The 25,124-nt window shown below is 38.7% G+C and overlaps 1 protein-coding gene and 1 long non-coding RNA gene across 3 annotated transcripts in view; one reads left to right on the top strand and one right to left on the bottom strand.

The window, feature by feature from the left end:
- The window catches only part of CAP2 (cyclase associated actin cytoskeleton regulatory protein 2), a 68,365-nt gene extending 45,499 nt beyond the window's left edge, over positions 1–22,866 (top strand). For both annotated transcript variants that reach the window (XM_062617945.1, XM_062617947.1), the window contains exons 7-13: positions 273–378; positions 13,172–13,364; positions 14,202–14,377; positions 15,593–15,716; positions 15,941–16,023; positions 19,560–19,700; positions 21,265–22,866. In XM_062617945.1, coding sequence (XP_062473929.1) covers positions 273–378; positions 13,172–13,364; positions 14,202–14,377; positions 15,593–15,716; positions 15,941–16,023; positions 19,560–19,700; positions 21,265–21,348 — 907 coding nt within the window. In that variant the 3' untranslated portion in view covers positions 21,349–22,866. The remainder of the gene's footprint in view (positions 1–272; positions 379–13,171; positions 13,365–14,201; positions 14,378–15,592; positions 15,717–15,940; positions 16,024–19,559; positions 19,701–21,264) is intronic.
- LOC134163251 (uncharacterized) overlaps positions 1–24,895 on the bottom strand; it is a 46,330-nt gene extending 21,435 nt beyond the window's left edge. Inside the window, exons 1-2 of the long non-coding RNA XR_009964641.1 lie at positions 24,623–24,895; positions 12,482–12,531 (exon numbers count right to left, since the gene is read on the bottom strand). This is a non-coding gene — a long non-coding RNA (uncharacterized LOC134163251). The remainder of the gene's footprint in view (positions 1–12,481; positions 12,532–24,622) is intronic.
- Positions 24,896–25,124: the final 229 nt, after the last annotated feature.

Here is a 25,124-nt window from a genome sequence, read left to right as displayed (position 1 = left end):
TGGCTTGGAGCCTGATTGGAATGATGACGCACCTTCATGAATCACTCTGTGCTAGAGGCATCCTTTGCCTTTGTTTGTCTATGGAAGGATCTAAAAGCTTTCCAACGCAGTAGGCTTCAGTATTTTCAGCACTGGGCTGGCTGGCTGTCTGCTAACTGATTTGTCCATGGCTTTAAGGCAGACATTGGGTTTTACCTGCTTTAAGCAAGAATAGCAGTGCTTTCAGGTTTTAAGTACATTCACACATATAAGTATTGTCTCTGTTTTTACAGTGACACACGCCATGTTGATTGGGTGAAGTCATATCTGAACATCTGGTCTGAGCTTCAAGCTTATATCAAAGAGCATCATACCACAGGTCTCACCTGGAGTAAAACTGTAAGTACTCTTTCCTTCCTCATGATGACCATAGCCAGTAACCAGATTGACTTTTAATGCAGGTCATTAGCTCAGGAAAAATAGAGTTCAGGGCAAAAGTTATGGTCCATGGACTTCCCAGCCAAGACAGTAAAATTTTGAAAGACATGTAGATGTGTCAGGCCATTCAGGTACAGGTTTGGCAGAAGAGGGAAGAATGATTTGGGATGATTATAGCCATAATTTCCAGCTGCAGATGGTGAGGAGAGGCAGACGGTTCTCCAGGCCTGCTCCAGTATAAGGTAGAAACAAAAACAAACCCCAGAAATTTGAAGGATATGCCAGACTAAAGGAAAACTGGGGGAACATGACAGGGAAATGAGAAGAAGCGTGGAAAGAATCTAAAGAAAAGAGATACAGTAACAGGAAAAAGTAGCACAAGGGATACATACCTATTTCTTACTTCATAGCTAGTTATCTGTATAAAACTTTTATGCATACAGAAACAATTTCTGAAATACATATAAAGTAAATATAACTCTGCCTAATTATGCTCTCTATTTTATAAACATCTCTATATAAACATCTTCTGTGTGTTACATGTGAGATGCATAGAAAGATGATGGCCATGAATACTGTTTTCTAAAAGATGTATAAACATGAAGAATTAGTTTTCTTTTGGGTATAAAAGTAAGAATTTATGTTCACTGTCTACACTGATGTAATATTCTGTATCATTCTAGTAACATGCTCATGTGTATGATCAGGTTAGGAGAATTGCTGAAGTATATTAAAATGTAATCACCAAGCTCTTTGCTGTTATCATCTCCTAAACTTGCCAGTGCACTCACATACATGCACATATGCAGTCTTTCACCCCAAGTTTATAATTTCTTACATATAGGTTTTGGTTTTGGTTTTGTTTTTTTTAATTGAATGATGTATAGGCCACCAGATAATTTAATTTCCAGACCAGCCTATTGTTAAGAACTCAGGAAGTAGGGAAGTGAGGTAGAGCTTTTGGATGGAATGTATTTTAACATGGAATAAGGGATGGAAGACCTCTCCTATGAAGAAAGGTTGAGAGACTTGGGCTTGTTCAGCCTGGAGAAGAGAAGGATCCAGGAAGGCCTTACTGCAGCCTTTCAATATATAAAGGGGGCTTATAAGAAAGACGGAGTAAGACTTTACCAGGTCCTGTAGTGAGAGGACAAGGAGCAACAGTTTTAAACTGAAAAAGGGTAGATGCAGATTGAATATGAGGAAGGAATTTTTTATGATGAGGATGGTGAGGCAGTGGCACAGGTTGTCTGAAGAAGCTGTGGCTGCCCCATCCCTGGGAGTGGTCAAAGCCAGTCTGGATGTGTCTTTAAACAACCTGGTCTAGTGAAAGGTGGCCCTGTCTGTGGCAGGGGGATCGAACTGGTGATCTTCAAAAGTTCCTTCAAACTGAAACTGTTGTGTCATTCTGTGGCACCTGGAAAAGTTACTTTATCTCCCCATGTATGGAGCTGATAACCATGTAAGAGAATGTATGTTGGGGAGATAACCATGTAAGAAAATGTATGTTACTTGTACTCAGCAACAGATTATGCAACTTTCTCTTCACATCTTGTACAATTAGGTATTATCGTACAAGGCCTTAGAGCACTCAAGTATTCAAGTGCAAGTTTGAACACAGGAGAGAAGATAATCTGTCTGTACTTCTTAGTTTGAAGTAATGCAAAAATGCTTAAACATGATAAATTAGAAGACTGGAATTGTCTGCTTCCTTGTAGGTTTCTGTAGTAAAAGATTAAAATATTAAATGTGATTCTCTTCCTTAATTTAGTACAAAATTTCACACTTGCTGCATTCTACTCTATTATAATCAGCAATGTGAGAAGACTTAATGTTTTTTAAATTATTAGATAAGGAAAAGAAGTTGTAGTACCTTGTTAGCCGAATTAGCGTGAGAATCTGGGACAGATTTAGTTTTGCTAATACAGAGAAGGAATCCTCTTCATCTTTAATAGAACTTTACATGTATGGAAATAGTGTTGTAAGATAGATAAAAATTTGTTATAGCCATTTGATTAAACTGGAGGAACTCTCAGTGCTGATAGGTACTGGTAAGTCTTACTCAGAAGTGTAACTGTTGCAAATTATATTTGACTGGTCTTATACTCATCTTTCTATTTCCCATTCTTTCCCATTATTATTATATAGTGTTACATAATTCTCATTTTATCTTATACCCATTTCTATTTCCTGTTATTTCCCATTCATCTTTCTGTTTATCCATCTCATCTTTTTATTTCCCTCTCTTCAGTTTTGCAAAAAATTGCTGAATACAAATCCAGGTGTGAGTTGTTAATATTAAGCATAGCTTCCTGCCAGCAGTGCTCATTCCATCATGAGTGATAAGCCCATTACAGCATCTGAAGTATTGATTTCGCTCATTTCAGATATCACTCAGATCTGGAAGTTGACTTGGAAGTATGGCTCATTTAAATTATCATTCATATAATGTATGTCAGAAATATTAAATTCAATTACTAACACATTGTTATGGATGTATATTTTTTTAAAGTTTTACTTCATGTAAAATTACATGGGGTTTTCACTTCATGATTTATTTCATGTTTTACTTCATAATTCTATGTGAATTTAAGGAAATTAGAATCCATCAAATTAGCAGGTTGTTTAAATAGCTTGTTGTTTAAATGTTGTTTAAATATTTCTGTGAAGCTTGGTAACAGATATATTTAAGAAAGCAAGAGTTACCCAAGTGATAATTTCATTTTTATTATACATTTTAAAGCGAGAGTGAAAGTCGCAGATTCATGCTGTGTGAAGTGAAGCATAAAGGTCTGCAGAATCAGGGCCTAGACAGAAATAGATATAAAAGCTGTAGATATATGCCAGACACAGTTGTTAATCATTGCGCACAGCAGCTTCTACTTACATGCATAAAAGAAAAAAGCAGGCATTTGGCAAAGCATTAAGAAAGTGGCACACTTATGAAAGGGAAAGGTTGATGCAGAAATGCTATTTTACTGGAAAGAGAGAAAGAAAGTCAGGTTTTGGCCTGTATAAAAGATATGAAAGTACATTATACCGATAGTTTACCCTTCACAGCTGCAGAAGTCAACAGAGCATTGCTTGAAGCTTTATATAAAAAGCTATTAAGTAACACATTTGGCTGTTTCTAAAGAGAGTAAAGAGTCAGGGAGAACAATAACTATTGCTTCTTTCAGAGCTGTATTCTCATAGCTTGAACTGCAACAAAACCCCAGGAGCATCTGTCTGCACACAACTATGCTTGGTTTCCAAAAAGGAGGGGACAGGAGTTTTTAATGGGAAGTTGGCCTCTTTTCCTATAGGTTCTGTATGTAATGGTGCACATGGTTCTGGCCATGCTTTATGGCAGTATCCCCAAGCTGTGCCCTCCTGTACCCTTCCATCAAGCTGCACAGGGCAGCTGCAGTTAACCTTGGAACAGATCAGTAGTGCATACAGTAAAGTGTTCCTGGCTCTGGCAGTAAGCACGCAGGCAGACATTTTACAAGAAAGTGAAAGAAATGTCTTAATAAATTACAAGACAGACACTAAAACAGATGCAAAAGCTTGAAATAATAGCTAAGCAGTAGGCTCTGGCAATAATGGTTACCTCTATCAGCTTCATAATAAATTTATGATAAAAGCAGATGCTTACAGATCTTTGAATCTAGCACAATGCTTTCTTCTTATTCACTTTGGAGTGAATAAGGTGTGTGACAATATTTTACCACTTGAGAACATTGAAATGTGTGGGACTGTGTGAGGAGAAAGCCAAGAAATCAGTGGTGTTAAGGACCTTGAGACCTTTGTGTATCAGAGCATGTTTTGCTACCCATATGAAGTAGTGGTACAAAACTGGGCCTTACGTAAATTACAGGCATTTCAAGACATGATGGATACAGTTAGGGTATTTGTTGGTACAGTGCTCACAGAAGAAAACTAAATATTTAAAGCATGTATGTTTGTGAGGAGGATTGTCCCAGAGAGTAAAAGATTCCATTCTGTATTTTCACCATGATCTGAAGTATTCATTTCCATTAACTGGTTGTAGATATGTCAGAAAACGTATGCTTGTCAGTGGAAGTCAGATGGATCTACAGTATTTCCTTAAGTGTAATTTTGTAGCTCATTACATTATATATGATCCACCTTCTGCCACACATACCCTGTGGTGAGTGGCAGCTCACTATACTCACTATGCTCACTAAATCTCAAGTTAACCACCCTGAAAATGGGAACAGCAGCAATTACCAACCTAATGGAAATTTGCAGATTTTAATTTGCTACCAGATACAATATTCTCAGATGTCAATGAGTCCTATGCAAAAGCTGTTATTATAATGAAATGTTTTAAATGCCCAGTGTAGCATTTTACCCATGCAGCAACTGTCATTTTTTTTGCTACAACTTTCTGACTTCACATGAAATCTACATCTGTAACAGTAATCTATGTCTTTTTTCAGCTCTTACTGATAAACAGCAAGTGCCCTGTCTTTTTGTTTGTTTGTTTTGGTTTTTTTTTGCGTACAGAAGAGTCTCTATTGAAGCATGGCTCTTTTTTCCCCCTCTGCTGTTTTTTGGTGGTCCAAAGAAATGAACAGCTGTAATATAAGTTCGCAAGAATGCCTAATAAAAGTTTGTTTGCTACAAGGACTGCATGAGTAAGCTGGAGGAAGTGAAACTTTTGCTCCTATTTCTGCAGGTTAACTTTGCGGCAAGAAAACAACCAGTGATAATGGGTGATTGCTGTAGTTTCCTGTACATCAAATAAGTGTTAAGAAACAAATCTTGCTCAAGGATAATTGTCTGAATGTTTCTGTCAGTTGCAGGTAGATCTGTAGTTAGATTTTTTGTATACAATAGACATTTTAGGACAAATTTTGCCAGCAGGATTTTTTACAAAGAGGAAATATTTACAAACTAGCAGTGAATTTCATTATAGTGTTTAGTTTCTAATTTCACTCAAGTGACAAATGTCCCCCTCTTTAAAAATCAAAATAAATTCTTAGGTGGAAGTCTGCATCTTTAGATCTCAGAAGCAGCTGAGATTTATTTATATCCTGTTCCCATTTAAGCCAATACAGTATCTTCCAGTCTTTTTTTTCCTGAAACATCTTTTAGAAACATTGCTAACTCATTAGATAGCACTCTAAAAACACTTTTTAAAAACTGAAATTCTCCACAGGCTGCACACCAAGAAGCACCATCCTAATTCCTAAGTTAGCGTAATTGAGTAATTGATACTAGTTGTCAGTACAAACTTTGGCCGTTTCATTCTAAATAATCACCTCCAGGCATTTTCTTACAAAATGGCCCTGTCTCCCTCCTGTACTATCAAAATATTTCCCAGAAATACATCATCTCATTACATAGTGAGGTGAACAAGCTGCAAAAGACCAACTTGTGCAGGCAAAAGCCTCCTATTATCCTTCCAGTATCTCTTCTCTGCTATATTTAGTTTGACCCACTTACCAAGCAGCCACTGTCTGAGCCACCTCACTAAAGCTAAAGGTCAAAACTATAGTGCCAAATTCCAGCCACAGCCACAACTGCACTCCCAGGGGCCTTATTCAGATAGAAGTAAGGGCAGCACAGATGTACTGATTTAAATGCCTGTATCTTGGATAAGATGCAGACATTTTCAGAGTTGTCAGTTTTTCTTAGTCATAGCCTTTCCTCTCTTTTTCTGTCCCCTTCCATTCCTTTCTCTATTTCCATATACTTTTTACTTGAAAAGTTTGCATCCTTTAACCTCTGCTGTTTCTTTCTCAGACAATAGGCAATGCTCAGGTTTTTGGTACACTGTCAGTTAAGAAACTGGCCATCCTGGCAACTCTGCAATAGTTGCCTCTTTGGTGGAGACTGCCTCAATTATATCCAAGTCCCTTTAAAAGAAAGCAGTTTTACTCCCTTACCCCAACAATGGCTGACAATGTTTGTCTTTACTGGGTATCAACGGTGTCCTTTTAACATCACTACAATTCAGATGCATTAAGGGAGAACCTAGGAGAGGCTTGTTTGACAACAGCTGTCAAATGCACCTGACCTGTAACATAATGCAGCCTAGTTCCAGCAGAAAAGGAGAATTGCAAGTATGTAAAATAGATAAAAAAGGAAGAGATACATCTATTAAAACTTTATTATATTGCTAAAGGGATTGATCTTCTTTTTACTGAATGTTTATGTAACTAAAAGATGCTTTAATGTGTCTGTCGGAGTACATTACTTGTTGACAATTACATTATCAGTTCTAAAATGATTTAGAAGACCTTGGCTGTGTAAAACATTGAGTAACTGTGAAGATGTAAGCACCATTTTAAATCCTGAACAGGTGATAAATGGCAGAAGGCTTCAAAGTTTGAAAACTCAAAAGATAAATAATTCTCCTGAGGCCCGGTAACTAGAAAAGAGCTTGGCCTGGTTTTTGTGGTTTTGTGTTTTAACTCACAAAGATTACAGGCCCTGTAAGTCAGCTGTTTCATCTACTAAATTGCAGATCTCAGGGCAGCATAACCCCTTGCAGACAGGTGGCTTAAATACGGTAGGTAATAGAACTGTTGTGCTAAGCTACTTTTACACAAAAAAAAAACACCTTAACAAGAGCTCTGTGCCCCTGAGTCACAGTCCACCTGTTCCCAGAGGTTGATATGTGATATTTTGAGCTTCATGATTCTTCTCTTTGGCTGTGCATATGTATGAAAAGAACAATACAGAATGCTGTAATCATTTGAGGTGTGAAACTAGGATTACTGTAAAGGGGGAGAGAGAGAAACCAGGGGTATCTTTTTTTTTTGAGAAGAATTTAGTTCCCATTAGGATTCCTGTTCATCTGCTCCCATGAAAAGAAGGCTTTTCAATAAATTAAGGAAGGGATTTTATGCCTCGGTCTAAGCCACCTGTTACCTCAGCCACAAACAGATACTTCCCTCTTAATAGGAATGACTAATAAAATAGGTACTATATATTACACACATGCATATGTAATATATTTTTATTCATTATAAGAGATTATTATAATCTGTTTGTCTTGAGTAAAAATTACCATTGCTGCTACAAGAAATGTATATTCATTAAAATACTGCTGAGCAGGTTCCCACCACAAGAACTTTGCTCCCCCAGTTTCTGTACTGCACTGTTTCAGACTAAAACTGGATAAACATAGAGGAACATCGCAGGTGTTTGTATAGGGCCTGGCACATAAGTCCCTCATATCCCCAGAGATTCAAGCTTCTGAGTAGGGCTCCATGTTGCTACAATACTACAAATATAGTAACAGTGACACAGAAGGCTAACCCAGGGAATTGTTCAGCAAGCGTGGCTCAGGGAATAGTAATATCTGTGATAAGACATCAAAAGAAATTCTTACTGTTTCTCAGTAGCTGAGTTTAGACCTAAAGACATGTCAAGCTGCATATGGCCATCAAAATTTATTGTCTGCATGGCATTCAGAGCACTTGTGTTACGTACAAACAGCATTTTATTTCTCTAACAAACAAGACTGGCTGTTGCCCTGTGATCCAGGGAAAGCCTTTAGGAGAAGTGTGCTGTAACATGGCTCAGCTTCTCAGAAACAAAGGGCTTCACTCATCTTTACTGTAATTTCAAGGGAATTAAATGAGATTCAAAATAGATGATTTTTAACAGCCAGCTGCCTTAACACAAACACTCATTTCTTTCTTCCAGTGAGCCAGCTAGGTAGTCAGCAAAGAAGAAGAGTACCCTTCTGCCAGTTGTACAAGATAAAGATAGAAATAGAACATATTTTGAGGCTGTACTGCAACCTTGCAAACCCTTCTAAAGTGATAATAAACATTAGAGAAGAGAAACAGTACACATCTATCAGATCCAGCTCCATGAGCAGCTTCAAACACTGTCACTACAGGAAGCTACTGAGCCACAGCCAATGGGAGGCCCTCTGCAGGTGGTTCTGGGCTATCCAGCAAGGAGCAAACCCTGACCTGTTCCTGTCTCCCCCTTCAGAGCATGGTTTAGTTGGAGGCTGAAGACAGTTTTTTTCCCTGGGAGGAAATTTCTGGCATGCTCCATCCCCCACAGATCTGTAACTACATGGGCACAGGAGCCGCATCTCCTGTTCTTGATAGGACCTTACTCAGAGAATTACATTTCCCCATATCAGAAAGCTCCAGGAGCAAGGTTTAAAGCACATCAAGTGCTATGATACACTATGATACAAAGCCAGCAGGTTAAAAGTTAATGGCTTATTTTTGTGTTACATTCTCACCAAGTAAGGCTGACGCTATCTATTCCCCTGATAATTTCTACAAGTGGCATATTTGAAAACGATGGAAAAATGGCCACACCAACATGTTAATGGGAGCTGTTGGCTATCAGCGTAACTTGAGGTGATGTCTATAGACACCACAGCACTGAAAGCAGCAGCTGTTACCGAGGCAAACAGCTGAAATAAAAGGAAGAAAAGCGGCTTGCAAATAACCGCCTCCGCTAGTCCAGATGACTCTTAACACTCTTTGTATAAAGATACGCTGTTGTTAACATCTGCTTGAAGTTAATCTGAAGAGTTGTTTGCAGATAGCAAAGCTGGTAAGCACCTGCTGCTTTAGGATAGATGAACTTTTGTGGGCATATAACATGCTATTTTATTCCCAGCAGCTCTCACAAACGCCACTCTATAAAGAACAGAAATGAATGGACTTTGTAAAGGGCACTCTAGTTGAAATTGAACAGGACTATATACAAGTATTACCAGATACCAGAATAGTCTGAGTCTGGTTCAGAAATATTCTAGAGCCTGAGGATCCAAGTGGTCTTAGAAGGGTGACTAAGGAAAGCAAACCAATTGCTAGTGACTTAGGTTGGTAACTTGAAGGTCTATGTAGTAATAGAAGTCAAAACTAATGAAAAAAGAAGGTTCCTGGAACTGCTTCACTGGGCTGACTTGCAAAATGCCCTTTAGCATCAGTGTGTTTGAGTGCAGCACAGGTCCCATCTTTATGGCATGCAGGGAATGCAAGAAGTGCAACATATTTTCTGCATTTCCAGTTCACTTTTGTGCTTTCTGTCCCCTTGTTAGATTGTCCCTGAGCCACTCTTCCCATAAAGAATTCCACCTCATTTGAACATTTGTTTGATTTCAGTCAGGTAGATCAAAATGGCAAAGAAAAGGTGACAAAAGCCACAGTGGGACTGAACCTCCCTTTAAAGGACGTCTCTGTATGCCCTCTCATTAGTGAAACTTGTCCGTATTTTCCATGCCATTCCGTTTCAATGGGGAATTGTCCTACTGGATGTGCCCATGCTATAAGATGGTAGCTCTACAGTGAACCAATTAGTCCCTGCCTGTACTTTGGCAAACTTTTTTGCCTTGATTTATCCTTCAATTTTGCCTTGGCCTAATTTATGACTGAAACAGTTTCCAGTTTCCAGAATGGCTGTAAATATTCAGACAACAATTGAAGGTGCTGTGATACAGTATATGTTAGTTTGTGTACCTGTAGCTCAGGTCATAAACTAAACAAGAATTTGTCATACAGGACAACAGTTAACAACAGCAGTTCAGTCCATCTCTTATTTCTGTGACTGCCCACGATTAGGAGGAAAAGTACGAAGGGTGACTGAATCCCACGCATATCTTCTGAGACCTTGTGACATTTCCTGTGTTCTTAATTAGATCTCATTCATCATCTTTTGAGCTTAGCGGAGCTAGCCACTGAGTTTGGTGGAGGGACCAGGCATTTAAGGGAAAGAGGAGGAAGCATCAGTGAAAGGGATGAATTTTTTTCCTACTCTTGAAACTCACTCAAAGGACTAGAATGTCTTCACTCCTTGGGTCAAGAACTGAGATTTTTTACTAGAGTTGTCTTTTAATCAGTATTGCTTTGGAAGGGAAAGATGCTTCTATTTTCCCAGATTACTTCCCACCTCTGCTCTTTCTTGAAAAGTTAAGACCATTCTTCGGTCATACAAAACCATGTCCAAGCTTGATTGATGTATTTAAAATCCTTCCTTTCTGTCTGTACTTTCACAAGATAGTTCTTTTGGAGGTTTGGGAGAGAGATCATCCAATTACAAAGATAAATCCCTCTGAGTTTTACTTTCCCTCAGTTACACAGACATTCCCATACTTTCACTGCCATTTGGGACACTGACTTTGAAGCACTATTCATCAAGATCAGCTGGGCCTGGAGTCTCCTGCATGATCTGTGATGGTCTTCCATTTGACACTCTAAGCAAAGAGACTGGCAGAGTGACCCACCACTCTGTGTTGTACACACAATACCCAGATAACTTCTACATCTTTTTTTTCTCTAATGCATCTTTGCAGCCTTTGCAGAATTTAATTGGTAGTAGTTCCAAATGAATATGGGAGTCTTACACACACAAGTTTCTAGAAAATCAGAGCACTATATTTATGCAGGTGGCAGCAATAAGGTATGTTTGGGAAATCAGATGTCAACTTTGAATTCGGGAAATCAGATTTTTATCTCAGACTATAAGTTATTAACCACTACCACTACTCCTCCTATAAAGCATACACTGTACTGGGAACAATGAGTGCCATTTCTGAGTATCCTGAGTATTTTAAAAAGCCCTGCAAATGCAATGTTCATAATCCTGGATAACCAGGACAGAGTGGATTCAGTTGCTATGGTTGCAGGCAACAAATAGGGAAGATCTCTATTGCACCTCAGACAGCAACAACTGATTGTGCCACTAAATTCACTTATATTCTTTTGGGGTTTTTTATTATAATAATTCACAGTTGTGCTGACTCTGCTGCAGGTAACATTACTGGCATTAGCAGAGGCAGAAAGACCAGCACTGTAATTTGAAAGCCCAGTGAATAAGTTGTTCCTAGCCTAAAACAATGACCTACGACTACTAACTATGTAAGCAGAAACACTCTGAGTTAAATGTATCCATGCAACAATGAAATGTGACTAAAAGCAATCCCAATCAGTTCCGGTACAGCTTGACAATAAATGATAATCAGTTCCAAAAGGGGATTCTTCTTATATGTTTATAATTGATCAAAAAGATTTACTAACATAGAAGAGAGCTCATTCCAGAAACAATAAAACTGTACCACTACACCGATTAAATTACTCACCAAAGTACCGGGAATTCAACAGTCTTTTTAGTGCAATGCAGTTTTAATGTCACTTATGTGGCAAAGAATTTTGCTATGTATTCATCACTAACATATTCCATAAACAGCTCCTTCAAATGCAACAGTATTTATATGCTGAAGATGTTATGTGCCAAAAGGGGGCGTACATTAAGAGGTTAACTAATATTATTCTTTTTCCATCCTACTCTAATTAGGGTCATAATGATTAAGAGGTTTGAAGGCAGTTACTTACTCAAATGTGCCAAGCTTTCTTTTTCTTTTTTTCTTTTTTCTTTTTTTTTGACATAAATATAAGAGTATGTGTGAAGAATAAAACCACAAAGAGCATGTTCACCTCAGGCCCCTTCCCATTATCAGTTTGGGATCACAGGCCAGAACAAGTTTACTTTTTAAAAGATAGCTACAGTTTTCACTCATGTGAGACGTATGAACCAGATGGATACTTTGCTGTTTCAGTTTAGCGAAAAGCAGAAAGGAATGGCATCATCAGTGGTTAAATATATCCTCTGAGTCCAGTTAAGCAGTATCTATTTACAGTATAGATTACCAGGGATGCACAACCTGTGTCTCTTAACAAAGGGAGACAATTAGAGGAGCTGTGACTCTGTACAGTCACTGACATTTTTCCCATTGTATCCGCCCACCTAATATATATGTACTGGTGTAGTGCAGAATGTCTGTATAGCCATCTAAATGCGTCAGAGCCAATCTAATTTTTCACAACAGTTCTTTTAAAAGAGTCACTGATCCACTGTAGAGAGGTAGGATCAGAGTGACACTCAGTGGCAAGAGAGAAAAAGTGATTCTCAGTTTCTCAGTTCTATCTAACATATTACTAGGATGCATAAAATTTTAATCAGATCATTATTCATATTTTCTGCCCATTTGATATTATTCTATGTAAGCATTATAATTCAGACCTAAAGATGTACTTTTGGTTATGCAAACTGAAAGAAAGATTGGATTATTTACTTTACCAAGGCTGCCCTCACTCATAACTTGTGTGCTGTGATCTCCTGCAACTGAAAAAAAGAAAAACGAATTTGAGAAATTGAACTAATATCTCAAAAAACAAATTTCAGAAATGAGACTTGAATCACCACAGTTTTACATTCTGTTGTATATGAAGCTTTGCAGATGACTGGAACAGTCTGAAGAGCAACATTTTACATCTTGCCTACAATGTAGCATGCTGCATACGTATGCATGACAGTTCATGACCCTCACAGTTATTTGGGTTAGATCAAAACATTTTCTGTATGTTTCTGAAAGCAGACTAAGCTATTGCTAAGTGGATTTGGTATCTGAAAAAAAGGGAGACATTTTCCCTTTCATGCAAGAAAACACTGGAATAAATTATGGAATCTTTAGTATTAAAGACTTCTAACATCAGTCTTGACAACTATTTTGAGAAATATTTTAGGTAGAGTAGCTCTGCAGTAAGATAGTGCTGTGGACTGTCAGTCCTTCCAGCCTTGCCTGCTTGGGAGCAGGGGAAGATTCACGGTATTATGTCTGATTATGGTGCCAGCAATTCTTCTGAGCCAGCAGCTGCCTAGAGTCAGTCAAACTCACAGCATTCAAGGATGCTAGTAAATAAGAGTTATCATAATACAATGTTCCTTGAAACACTGTAAAATAATTTCCATCTATCTCAAACAGGGTCCTGTAGCATCATCCATGTCTATGCGGTCTGTTCTAACAAGCAGCTCGTGCCTCTCCCCACCACCACCACCACCACCGCCACCACCTGGACCTCCCCCCATCTTCGATACAGAAACTGTAAAGGATGAAGGAACTACATCTCGTTCCGCCCTATTTGCACAGCTTAACCAGGGAGAGGCAATTACCAAAGGTCAGGAGAAATCAAATTTTGGTCCATGAGTCAAACTACATCAAGAGCTGCCATATGTATTAACCTAACTTCCACTGCATTTTTAAATTACATTTGAGCAACTTCTGATGCTTCCAGGGAGTCTGATGAATGAGACTGCATACCAAAACCTCCTTCAGGAACAACAGCACCCAAATACATTAACACGCCTGAAGTTCACACCATGTATTTAGAAGTATCCTTTAAATTTTAAGGCAGCAAAGCTGGACATCTTCAATCTCCAGTAGCTGGTGAACCTCTAAGCTGCAATTGCAATAAAAATTTATCCCCCTTTCTGATTCACATTCAGCGTCCCAGCCTGTGGCACAATGTGTTAAATGCTAGGTGAAAAGGTATGGCTCATAAATCATCATGGACTACAATAATAAAGCTTTTTGTAATAACACTGGACAGTTGTACCTACAGTGGATGGCTGTGATTTTAACTACATAGGATTGATATATCTGCCTTTAATGCTGCAGGGATATGTCAAATACTGTCATAAATTGGAAAAAGAATCTCATTTTTATGGATGAAAAGTATGATATAACAAGCTCTCAGAGCTCACTACAGAGAGGGATTAGAAGACATTGTGGCATTTCCTGTTATACCTCATGCACAGAAAAAGAGGTTTTATAGAAACTGCTAAAAATGTAGGCAGTTACACTTTAGATCATTACCCAGACAACCTTGAGGAAATGAAGAATTTAAATTCACAGAGTAATTTAACACAATTACAAATGAACCCTTCCTGCTTAAATATGAACACCCTTAGGACTGGAAAACAGACTCTCCTTCATAAACATCCTTTCTTTTTAGGGCTTCGGCATGTTTCTGATGACCAGAAGACTCACAAGAACCCCAGCCTACGTGCCCAAGGTCCATCTGTTCGTTCTCCAACAAAAAGCCATACTCCAAGTCCCACCTCTCCTAAGAATTCCGTACAGCAGAGCCATGCCCCTGTCTTGGAGCTAGAGGGAAAGAAGTGGAGAGTGGTAAGTTCTAGTCACACCTCTAAACTGAAGCCTGCATGTTGCAAACTGGCTTGAGCACTGAAACGAGTTGCAAGAAGCTCTCCATAATCTAGGTGCAACAAGTCAAAGTTGCAGCTAAAATGGGCTGAGTCTTGCATTGCTCTGCCTTGCTACAGTTTAGTTTTTACTGTTCTGTAGCATCTAAAATTAATTCATTTGTCTCTGAAAATCATATGCTAATTCATCTGAAGAATACTGGAACCAGCATATAAATTCCTTGCAAAATCAGACAATCCTCTAGAAACAAGTCCAGTGGAGAACTCCAGTTAAAATCCCTTCTTACAGTCCATTTGTGCAAGTGAGAGATAAAGGTATTATCACAGAGCACTTTCTCCAGCTTTGTTAACCAATGGAATGACACATTTCTTTTTCATCACCCATTCCAAGCAAGTACGTCTTCCATGCTTAAAAGTCAAGAAGTGTTTTCCATTTGTTCAATCTACAGATGGAAAAGGTAGATTTGTTTAAAGTTTGGATGTTAATTTATAGGCATAAACCAAAGAATGTATGAGTGAAAATTCATGTGACTGTGTGGTTAAAAGAGGGGGAAAACAATACGCAGTTTAGTCATGAAGAAGTGTATACACACAGTGATTACTGGGGAACTCAGTTTGCATAAGGTACAGTCAGTTTGCCAGGCTTATGTTGCCTTACAGTTACAGTACTTGGAACTTCCCTTATGCATCCAGTCTTTCCTGGACATCCATGGAGTGTAAATTTCCTTTCGTGCTTCATAATGAAATGAAATTTCTTCACCTATTACTCTTTATTGTATATGGTAATGCCTGCACCAGTTCATAACACACTGTATAGATCATTTTATAACATTCGGGAGAACAAAAGCTTTCTCTGTTCTTCATGGTGATGGTCTAAATTGGGTGGGAGCCAAGCAACAGCTTTGTGAGTACATTTCTAAACTTTCTTTGCTACAAAATCAATGGATTTTGTCATGGCTTATGCTAAATTCTTCAGTTCTGCAGCTCTAAAATATACTTTTGTCATCTAAGGGTGAATTAGGTGAAATACTCAGTCACCAAGCAGATAGCATTTTTAAGCCACAGGAAGGATATTACTCTGTTGTAACTGAAGATGCAATGACTCAAGGACAAGTTGTTCTAAATTCTGACTGTTAGCAAGTTAAAGACAACCAATTAAATAAACTTTCTTTTGAAATAGGAATATCAAGAGGATAAGAATGACCTGGTCATTACCAACACTGAACTCAAGCAAGTGGCCTACATTTTTAAGTGTAACAAATCTACACTTCAGATAAAAGGAAAAATCAATTCAATTACTATTGGTGAGTGGAGAGCTCAGCTGGGTTTTAAATGCTAGTCTTGAAAAAACTGAGTTCTGTGATTAATAATGCATCTGAATCATTCCATTCACTGTAATGGATTGGTCATGTGAGTAAAGTCTCTCAGCTATGCAGTGCAAGACTGGGGATTTTCATAGTTAATGCAGCAGGTGTGCATATATTTGCTTTTATCTTGCCTTTCTTATTTATGACTGCTTTTATTTTAGACAACTGTAAAAAGTTTGGCCTTGTGTTTGACAACGTTGTGGGAATCGTGGAAGTGATCAACTCCAGGGATATTCAGATTCAGGTAAATATCTATTTGAAAAAACAAAGATAGAGAACAAGCAGGCAAAAAGTAAAGCCCAACATGTAGCTACAAGAGATTTTAAAAACTCATGGGAGCACAACAAAAACAAGAGATTCATTCAGATATATCTTTATATGCATTAAATTTTGATGATCTATTCAGAAAATGCCTATTGACCTTCACTGAGCAAACCTCCCTTAGCCCAGTCCCTTCTGGTTCCAGTGAAGCTGAGAGATCTGTATACACTGTAAGAACTGTTACTTCTGGCCCTAATTTTCTTGCTTGCACGCTAAACAATTCCTAATACTTGAAAGTTCAGTGGTACTTATGGAACAAATCCTGGCAGTTAGCTAATTGATTTCTAAGACTAGACGATGGTTACTTCTTTTTCTTACTCTCTCAGTGGAAATGCTGAGCTAGACTGTCAAAGGGCAACTAAATGACACAAAGTAAAAGTAGGTGCCATGGTTTCAAAAATCTCCCCTGCCAGTGATGTGACACATTACAAGAGTCTGAAATGTAGTCATTTACCTACAAATGGGCTATGAACCTCTACTGATTTTGTCTTTGATAACTGGTAAACAAAGCTTCATCAAAGATCATCTTCCTTGGGGTTCTCATGAAAAGAAGAATGGGGTTCTCATGAAAAAAGAATGGGGTTCTCATGAAAAGAAGATACATGTATTTTAAATCCACACGTTGCCCTCCCTACTGGGGACACTTGCCTCACCCAAAATAGAGCAATCATCCCATTCCAAAAACGTCTGTCTATACATGCTTTAATACTGGGTTGTGTCCAAGATACATGACCTAGTCTCAACGGGGACTTTAGGATGTATTCTTTCAAGTGAAAAAGAAATGAGATGTTTATTAAATGATATCAAACTGCTGGTCGTCAAAGTGAGGTCTTTTGCTTAAAAGGTTGTGCCTGCTGTATGACATTACATGTGGACAGTCCTGCTCCATACTTCAGAAATGCTTATCACAGCCACCACATGGAACAATGGGAAGATACTTCTTCATATTTTGAACCTCATGCAAATGGCTGATGTTGCTACTAGCTGTGCATCATCTGCTGAACTGTAATAAGCAGTTTTATTCATGATCCCTATATGACTTCTTATGGCAGAGGCAGTTAGTTAAAGATCCCAGGCATCTATTTGAGTGCTTTTTAAAATAGATTATTTTTATCATTACCTCTAAAACTATTCATGAGAGCTGAAAAATTCATATATAATGAATAGTGAAACCACAGCTTGCTAATACTCAAATAAAATGGAAATATTTTTCCTAAGAATCCAAGTTCTTTTGATTAGCAGGTTCTATGAATATTACATAAAGCTTCTATGCCATAGAGTGGAGTTCCACTTAAGAAGGCAGAGTCTGGCTACATGCAGTATGCCACTTGAAGCAGGCAGTTTCCGTTGGGTTTGAGTATGACAAGTGCTGACCACCTCAATTTTCTCAATATTTTGAAGACCTGGTCTTGTAATTTCCAAATGCATGATAAGTTAATGCAACAAATCTCAGTAAGTTCATCCTACAGATTTTGCTATAGGTACTTCAGTGCCATATTGCTTGGCTCTCCTTTCATTTATTACTCTCATTTGTTATTATACTTTCATGGTATTTCTTGCCAGATGTTTGCAAATTTTTTTAAACACACCCTCCTTTTGTTCTCAATTACATGAGAACCCATTAAAGACAAGACAGTTTAAGATGCATTGATCCACTACATAGATCAGGATCAGGGTGAGATGCAAGAGAACAGACCACTTGTTCTTTGGTTACTGTCACATGTAAGGAACTGAAACTGAAAATATATTCTTACCTTGAATGATGTGAGACACTTTTTCATTAACAAGTACATACCTATCACACGCTGTTAGTGGTTTATGGCTTGGAGTAACCTCAGCCTTTTTGATGCATTGTCCATAGTATGTTGCTCTCCCTGCTTAGAGAGGGCAGGAGAAGAGGAAGGAATTATTACTGACAACCAGCCAGTTAGGCAGTCAGCCATGAAAAAACCTTTTTATCCATAGAACTGTAAACGAGAAGGTATCTTTTTCCCCTCAGGTAAATCTTGTGCTTGCTTTTAAAGTGACATAAGAAATACCTTTAGGGATTTAATTAAATTGATCTCAGTACATTTTCAGAACTGTAGCTTGCCTGAAGGATATAAAACCCATTTCCTACTTTATGCTGTAAAACCTGAAAAAGCTTTGAAGTCTTTGGAACATACTACAAATCACTTGTTGAATACTGCTGTATGCTGGGATCTTTCATTTGCCCATACAGGGTTGGAGCTGACATGTTTGATTTCTTAACCAGTTCTCACTGATGAGGAAGGTGAACACGGCCTAAACATCAGCACAAAAGTGTCACTGAAATTAGACAGAATCAGGCAAGCACTTTCATCAAATGGAACATTAAAAGCTTGCTGTATATAAGTTTGCTGTTGTGTATAGATCTGTTACCACCACCAAGAATTTTCACCATGTCTAACAAATGAAATATAAGCATCATGCAGGCAGCTGACACACAGATCAGATGTGTGCAGATTAATTTGCCGATGACACCAAGCTATGTGGTTCAGTTGATACGCTGGAGGGAAAGAATGCCATCCAGAGGGACCTGGACATGCTTGTGAGGTGGGCTGATGCCAGCCTTATGAAGTTTAACCATGCCAAGTACAAGGGCCTACACCTGGGTCGAAGCAATTCCAAGCACAGCTAAAGGTTGGGCAGAGAAGAGATTCAGAGCAGCCCTGCACAGAAGGACTTGGGGGTGTTGGTCGATGAGGAACTTAACATGAGCCAGCTTCAGTGTGCGCTCGCCACCCAGAAAGCCAACCGTATCCTGGGCTGCATCAAAAGGAGTGTGACCAGCAGGACAAAGGAGATGATCCTGCCCCTCTACTCTGCTCTCATGAGACCTCACGTGGAGTATTGTGTGCAGTTCTGGTATCCTCAACATAAAAAGGACATGGAACTGTTGGAACAAGTCCAGAGGAGGGCCATAAGGATGATCAGGGGGCTGGAGCACTTCTCGTATGAAGACAGGCTGAGAAAGTTGGGGCTGTTCAGCCTGGAGAAGAGAAGGCTGCATGGAGACCTCATAGCAGCCTTCCAGTATCTGAAGGGGGCCTATAGGGATGCTGGGGAGGGACTCTTCATTAGGGACTGTAGTGATAGGACAAGGGGTAACAGGTTAAAACTTAAACAGGGGAAGTTTAGAGTGGATATAAGGACAAAGTTCTTTACTGTGAGGGTGGTGGGGCACTGGAATGGGTTGCCCAAGGAAGTTGTGAGTGGTCCATCCCTGGAAGTGTTCAAGGCCAGGTTGGACAGAGCCTTGGGTGAGATGGTTTAGTGTGAGGTGTCCCTGCCCATGGCAGGGGGGTTGGAACTAGATGATCTTAAGGTCCTTTCCAACCCTAACTATTCTATGATTCTATGATTCAGGCAATGAGAATTTTATTAACAGCATCTCTGTGTGCATTTCAAGTTTGATATTAAGTAGATTTTGTTTTGCAGGTGATGGGGAAAGTGCCAACCATTTCTATTAACAAAACAGAGGGCTGCCACATCTACCTCAGTGAGGAATCATTAGATTGTGAGATTGTGAGTGCCAAGTCATCTGAAATGAACATCCTCATCCCCCAAGATGGTGATTATGTAAGTGAGATATTTTAAAGCTTTCCTCCCCCTTCCCCACCAGTCTTGGTAGCTAACAGCGCTTAAAATGCTAGGAAATAGACTAATACACTACACATACCACATCACCAAATAATTATCTAACACAGTTGAATTTCTGTGTACAGCTATCTCAGCTATCAGTGCAGGAAGAACTCCTCATTTTCTGGGGCATAAAGAAATTTCAAAGATCAGACATGATGTTCTTTATTTCCATTTTGATAGCTAATGCCTCCATCTCCTGTCCATTTAATTTTCTTTTTTGACATCTAAAGGTAATTTCCCAAAGAAACTCACTTCACACAAGAGCAGTCAAACCTGAAGGTGATGATGCTAAGATAACAAAGATAAATATAATACTACTACAGATTAAATAATACAATATACTTTTTTCTTTTTCCAGAGCTGTTGGTAGATGGCTAGCTTCTGTAGTACATCTTAGTATTTTTAACATACATCCTTAAAAGACACTTAAACACGTGCATTTTCCTGGCTCCTTTTCTGTTCTAATAAGATTTTCATACTATGCCCACTGGCAGTTCTAGTAAAGTCCTGCTCTGTCACTTCACACACTTGCAAGGGATCATGCAGGCAGAGGACACTTGTAATAGTTTCCTAGTTACCTCAATAGAGCAGTGTTGAAATTGCACTGAATTGCCATAGACAGAATTTAAATTTCTCCTTACTCTTTTGGGATGGAATTTTGTTTGGTAAAGGGGTTTAAGCTTTATAAAAGAAGACACGTATCAGAGAATTCTCACGCTCTGCATTTCCAAAAGTGACAGCTGAATGCCAGCTTCAGATAACTAAAAAGGGAATGATTTTCAGGGGGTGTATATTCACCTATTTCTTAAAAAAAGTCCTTTTGACCAGTCTCAACTCAAATCACCATAACATTTGAATTTATTAGCTATGGAAACACCTATTTGAGGTCTGAATTAAAAATAATACCCTTCTCTTCACATTGTTTTTTGTTTACTGGGAACAGAGAAAGACCCAACAACATCTCCCATCCTTTCACCAAATACACGGAATAGAAGGAGATTTTATTAGATGTTCTGCTTCTGTTTGTGTACTCCACAAGGGATGCTGAATCTTTCAAAGTATATAACACTTAAAATGATAGTTTGTGTGTGTGTGTTATTTTATTCTTCCATATTGTAATATTGCTTTCATCCTTAAAATTAGATTCCTCACTAAATGTCCATATCTAAATCCTTCCTACTGTCTTCCAAACCAGCCACTGACGGAATCTAAAGTCATTTCTGAGGCTTATTTACTTAGTTGTTCGAAATAATGGTGTGAAAGGGATTATTGCAAAGTAGTACCCTAGCGAGGCTATTTGAAACTGGGTAGCAATAAGGCTTTTTTCCTGTGTGGCATTGTAAAATAGCTTCCTAGGGTAATGAAGAAAGCTTCTCTCTAATCCTGGCATGTCTGAGCTATCAATGCTTTCTCAGTCATGTAGCACTAATAGTATTCTGCCAGTTTTCATGAGGTATCCACTGTTTATTTAACCACCATTGTTGCTTTTGTTTCTTACCAGAAAGAATTTCCGGTTCCTGAACAGTTCAAGACAGCATGGGATGGATCTAAGTTGGTCACTGAACCTGCAGAGATTGTGGGTTAACTTTGCAATGCCATACAGCACTTGCTGACCGTGACCAGACCACAGCCAGCATGAACAAAGCAGTAATGTAAAGAACTAGAAATTAGCAGTAGCTCATACTGCTGTGATAGGCCTTCAAGCGTTAGCTCTGCATGCTAGAAACAATAACACATCTGGCACCCTTTTGTTAGGCATCCCAGTACTCTTCACGTTTCCACAGTTTGCATACATTTTTAATTCTCCATGATTTCATGTGAATGTAATAGACTAAAACCCCCACCCTCCAGTCATATCATTGGTTTGAAACACTGTATGCATTAAGCCAAAATACTGCATGATACACTTTGTTATCATCTTGCTTCAGTGCATTCCTTTTCATGTTTCTGCTAATCAAAAACATCATGAAGACTTTAAGATGTTTATTTTTACCTATGAAGCAATTTCTGTATGATGCAGTAAAAATGCACCCCTAGAAAGTACGCAGTTCCTTGTAGTTCTGTGGCAATCATAATGGGGTTTGTTTTAAACAAGCAAAAAAAGGACAACTTTCAGCAATACATTTTGCTAATGGAAGATGAAAGAAAATCTGGTATTTTAATCAAACACTTTTCTAATACAGATATTTAGAAGATCCCTATGTGAAGTAAGATTATTATGGTCCACACAAACTTGCTGTTGCCTTCTCATTTCTTGCAAATTAGTAATTCTTTTTAACCTAAAACCTCATTTAAGCTAAAACCTCGTTTAAGCTAAAACCTCATTTAAGCTAAAACTTTGCAGCAAATCTCTTGAATATTTTTTGCTCCTTGGATTTCTTTTTTAATTTTTTTTTTGTGAGACAGTCTCTCATTCTTTAAAATTTCACACTGTATCTTGCATCCTATTCAGAAGCCTGAGGGAGGCGTCTATGTCAGGTACCAGCTAGTTTCCTTATTAACAACATTGCTTTCAAATACTGCTCTTGTAGCTCATATTCATTTAAAATATCTTCCTGTTTATTCCTGTCTTTTGTAGGACTTTCTCCATTTCAAATATGCCCACAAAGCAAAGCCATACATTTATGTTGTACTAATTCTGAGCCCAATTAAAGGGGTAATTTCCTCGTTAGCCCTTTGATGCTACTTTATAGTCCCTATTAGAGATGCTTTTTTAACAAAGGTGAGTGTTGTATACATTTGTACTATTTCAGCACATAGTATGAATAAAATTTTAACTATTTTAAAAGTCAGCTTATGTTTTTGATCACTAGTAATACTTTGTACCAGTGAGATGCTTGCAGAGCTAGTTACAAGCTAAATTTTGTGCCTAATTTACCTTGAAAAGTACATTAATTCTTGAAGGGTTTTAAGTATATGTTTGATTGTAAACCCTATACAATGCAACTAGTAGTGCTCATTCCGTAAGGTTTTGCTATCATCTAATGTTTAATCTATGTGTATAATGTGTTTGCTTTAATACATACCATTTTTTCAACAGTAAACTTCTTATAAAATAAAAAGGAAAATGTACTTGTTTAAATACAAAGTTGTTCAGAGCTTGCTTCATTGCAGTGTTTGTCCTATCTGCTTCTTCCTTAAATGCTGTTTCAAAAGCTTGATTGAGGAAAACATAGCTCCTTCTCCCATTTCATTAAACATTTATCACTTTTGCTGCCATAAACCACCTGATGAACAGTGGGTATTCTGCATGCTAGCAGATAAACTTGAAGTTTTGTGCATATAACTCTGGTGACAGCCAGAGAATTGAGCTTTTTATGATTCTCACTTTTAGGTACACCTGTATCTTCCAGAGATTATGTCTAGGGAGATGATCTTTAAGGTGAATGTTTATAAAGTTAGCCTTCTATTTTTAGCTTTTCCCATTGTTTCCTTATATGGCTTTGGATGTGTCCCTCCTGTGTTAACAAACCACGAGTGATCAGCTCCCTATTTCACTTGGATGTGCTTCATATCTGAAAAATGGGCATCGCATACTTGTCATGATAAAATGATTATTGAAGGATTTTTTAATCCTTAAATCATCATCTGTTCTGTAAAATAATCTCATTCTGGAACACTCTGACCTGAAATCCTGACTTGTTTTGATGCAGCATCAAATAGGCATCAAGTCATTATGCATTAACAGGAAGGAAGCCACTTAATGCTTTGGAGGTGTGATGCAAAACAAGTGTCAAATGCTTGATGATAAACAGAAAACAGCAAGACAGTCATCAATCATTACATGGGCAGGTGATTTTAGTTCCTCATAGGGATTCAACTCCTCCCTCAACACCAGTGTGAAGGCCACTCTGAATCTTCTTTCAGATGTTTGAAAACAAACTCCCTTGTGGCTAGACATTCTCTCTACCACTCATGTTCCTGCAACTTGCAAGACCCACATGCAATTTTTGACTGGTTTCTTTACAGGAAGAAGTCTTATGCAGTAACAGTCTGTGTCTGACAGTCTGAACACACCTGAGAACTTTTGTCAGAGGGCAGAGGTTTAAAAGATAAGGAAGAAGGCCTTGCAGGGCCAGACCCAAGGTAATTGCTTCAAGCGGAGAAAAGGCTAAGGTTAACAAGTCCATGCATTATTGGTCACCAGAAAAAACAGGAAAGAGACTTTTAAAATATACAAATAGCTTTTATCCAGTATTTTTAGTCAGCTACATGACAAAAAATAATCTGTAACTAGCTGTCCATCACCCAGTAAAATACATGTAAAAGAGAGAGATTATTAAGTGTCCGAATGTGGAAAGCTTTTTCTGTTTTTCCTATGAAAAGCTTCAACAGATCTCATACTTTCTTAAATAGAACCTCTGTAAAAGTACTCATGAGTTACTCTCTACAAGTACCTCATGAATTTCAACAAGGGAAACTGCAAAGGCCTGCACCTGGGTAACAACAGCCCCATGCACCAGTGCATGCTGAAGGCTGTCCAGCTGAAGAGCAGCTCGGCAGAAAAAGACCTGAGAGTTGTGGTGGACACCAAGTTGAACATGAACCAGTGATACGCACCTGTGGCAAGGAAGGCTGACTGTGTCCTGGGCTGCATAAGGAGAAGCACTGCCGGTAGGTCAAGGGAGGTGATCGTTTCCTTCTACTCAACATTGCTGAGGCCACATCTGGAGTGCTGTGTTCAGATCTGGGCTCCGCAGTACAAGAGAGACACGGAGATACTGAAGAGGGTCCAAGTGGAGGGCCATGATGATCAAGGGACTGGACCATCTCTCCTATGAGGAAAGGCTGAAATTGCTGGGGCTGTTCATCCTGGAGAAGAAAAGGCTCAGGGGAGATCTGTTAATATGTATAAATACCTGAATGGAGAGTGCAAAGAGGACAGAGGCAGGCTCTTCCCAGTGGTGCCCAGTGACAGGACCAGAAGGACAAACTGAAATACAGAAGGTTCCCTTTGAACACCAGGAAACACTTTTTCACTGTGCAAGTAACCAAACACTGGCACGGGCTGCCCAGAGAGCTGGTGGAATCTCCCTCCTTGGAGACATTCAGAAGCTGTCTGGACATGGTCCAGGGCAACTTGCTGCTTAAGCAGAGGGCCTGGACAGACCAGATGACATCCAGACGTCCCTGCCAACACTCTCTGTGATTCTGTGATCTTGCTTAGTTATTCAGAATATAGGTTACTAAGAATTAGTGGGAATTTGAAGTATTGAGGTAGTGACTCCATGTAGCCACGAGATGGCAGAAACCAGCTGAGACCCAGGCCCTCGCAAATCCTTACTGCGAAAAAACAAATGCTGGACTACCGTCTTTACAAAGGACATGTATACTGTTAGTCAAAAAAATGTGAATTCTACT

The sequence above is a fragment of the Pezoporus occidentalis genome, unplaced genomic scaffold (assembly GCF_034315485.1).
Source record: "Pezoporus occidentalis ecotype Australia unplaced genomic scaffold, CSIRO_AGI_Poc_V1 ctg2, whole genome shotgun sequence".
Taxonomy (NCBI): Eukaryota; Metazoa; Chordata; class Aves; order Psittaciformes; family Psittacidae; genus Pezoporus; species Pezoporus occidentalis.
Note: the sequence above shows the minus strand (reverse complement) of the source record. Positions and strands in the feature narration are given on the sequence as shown.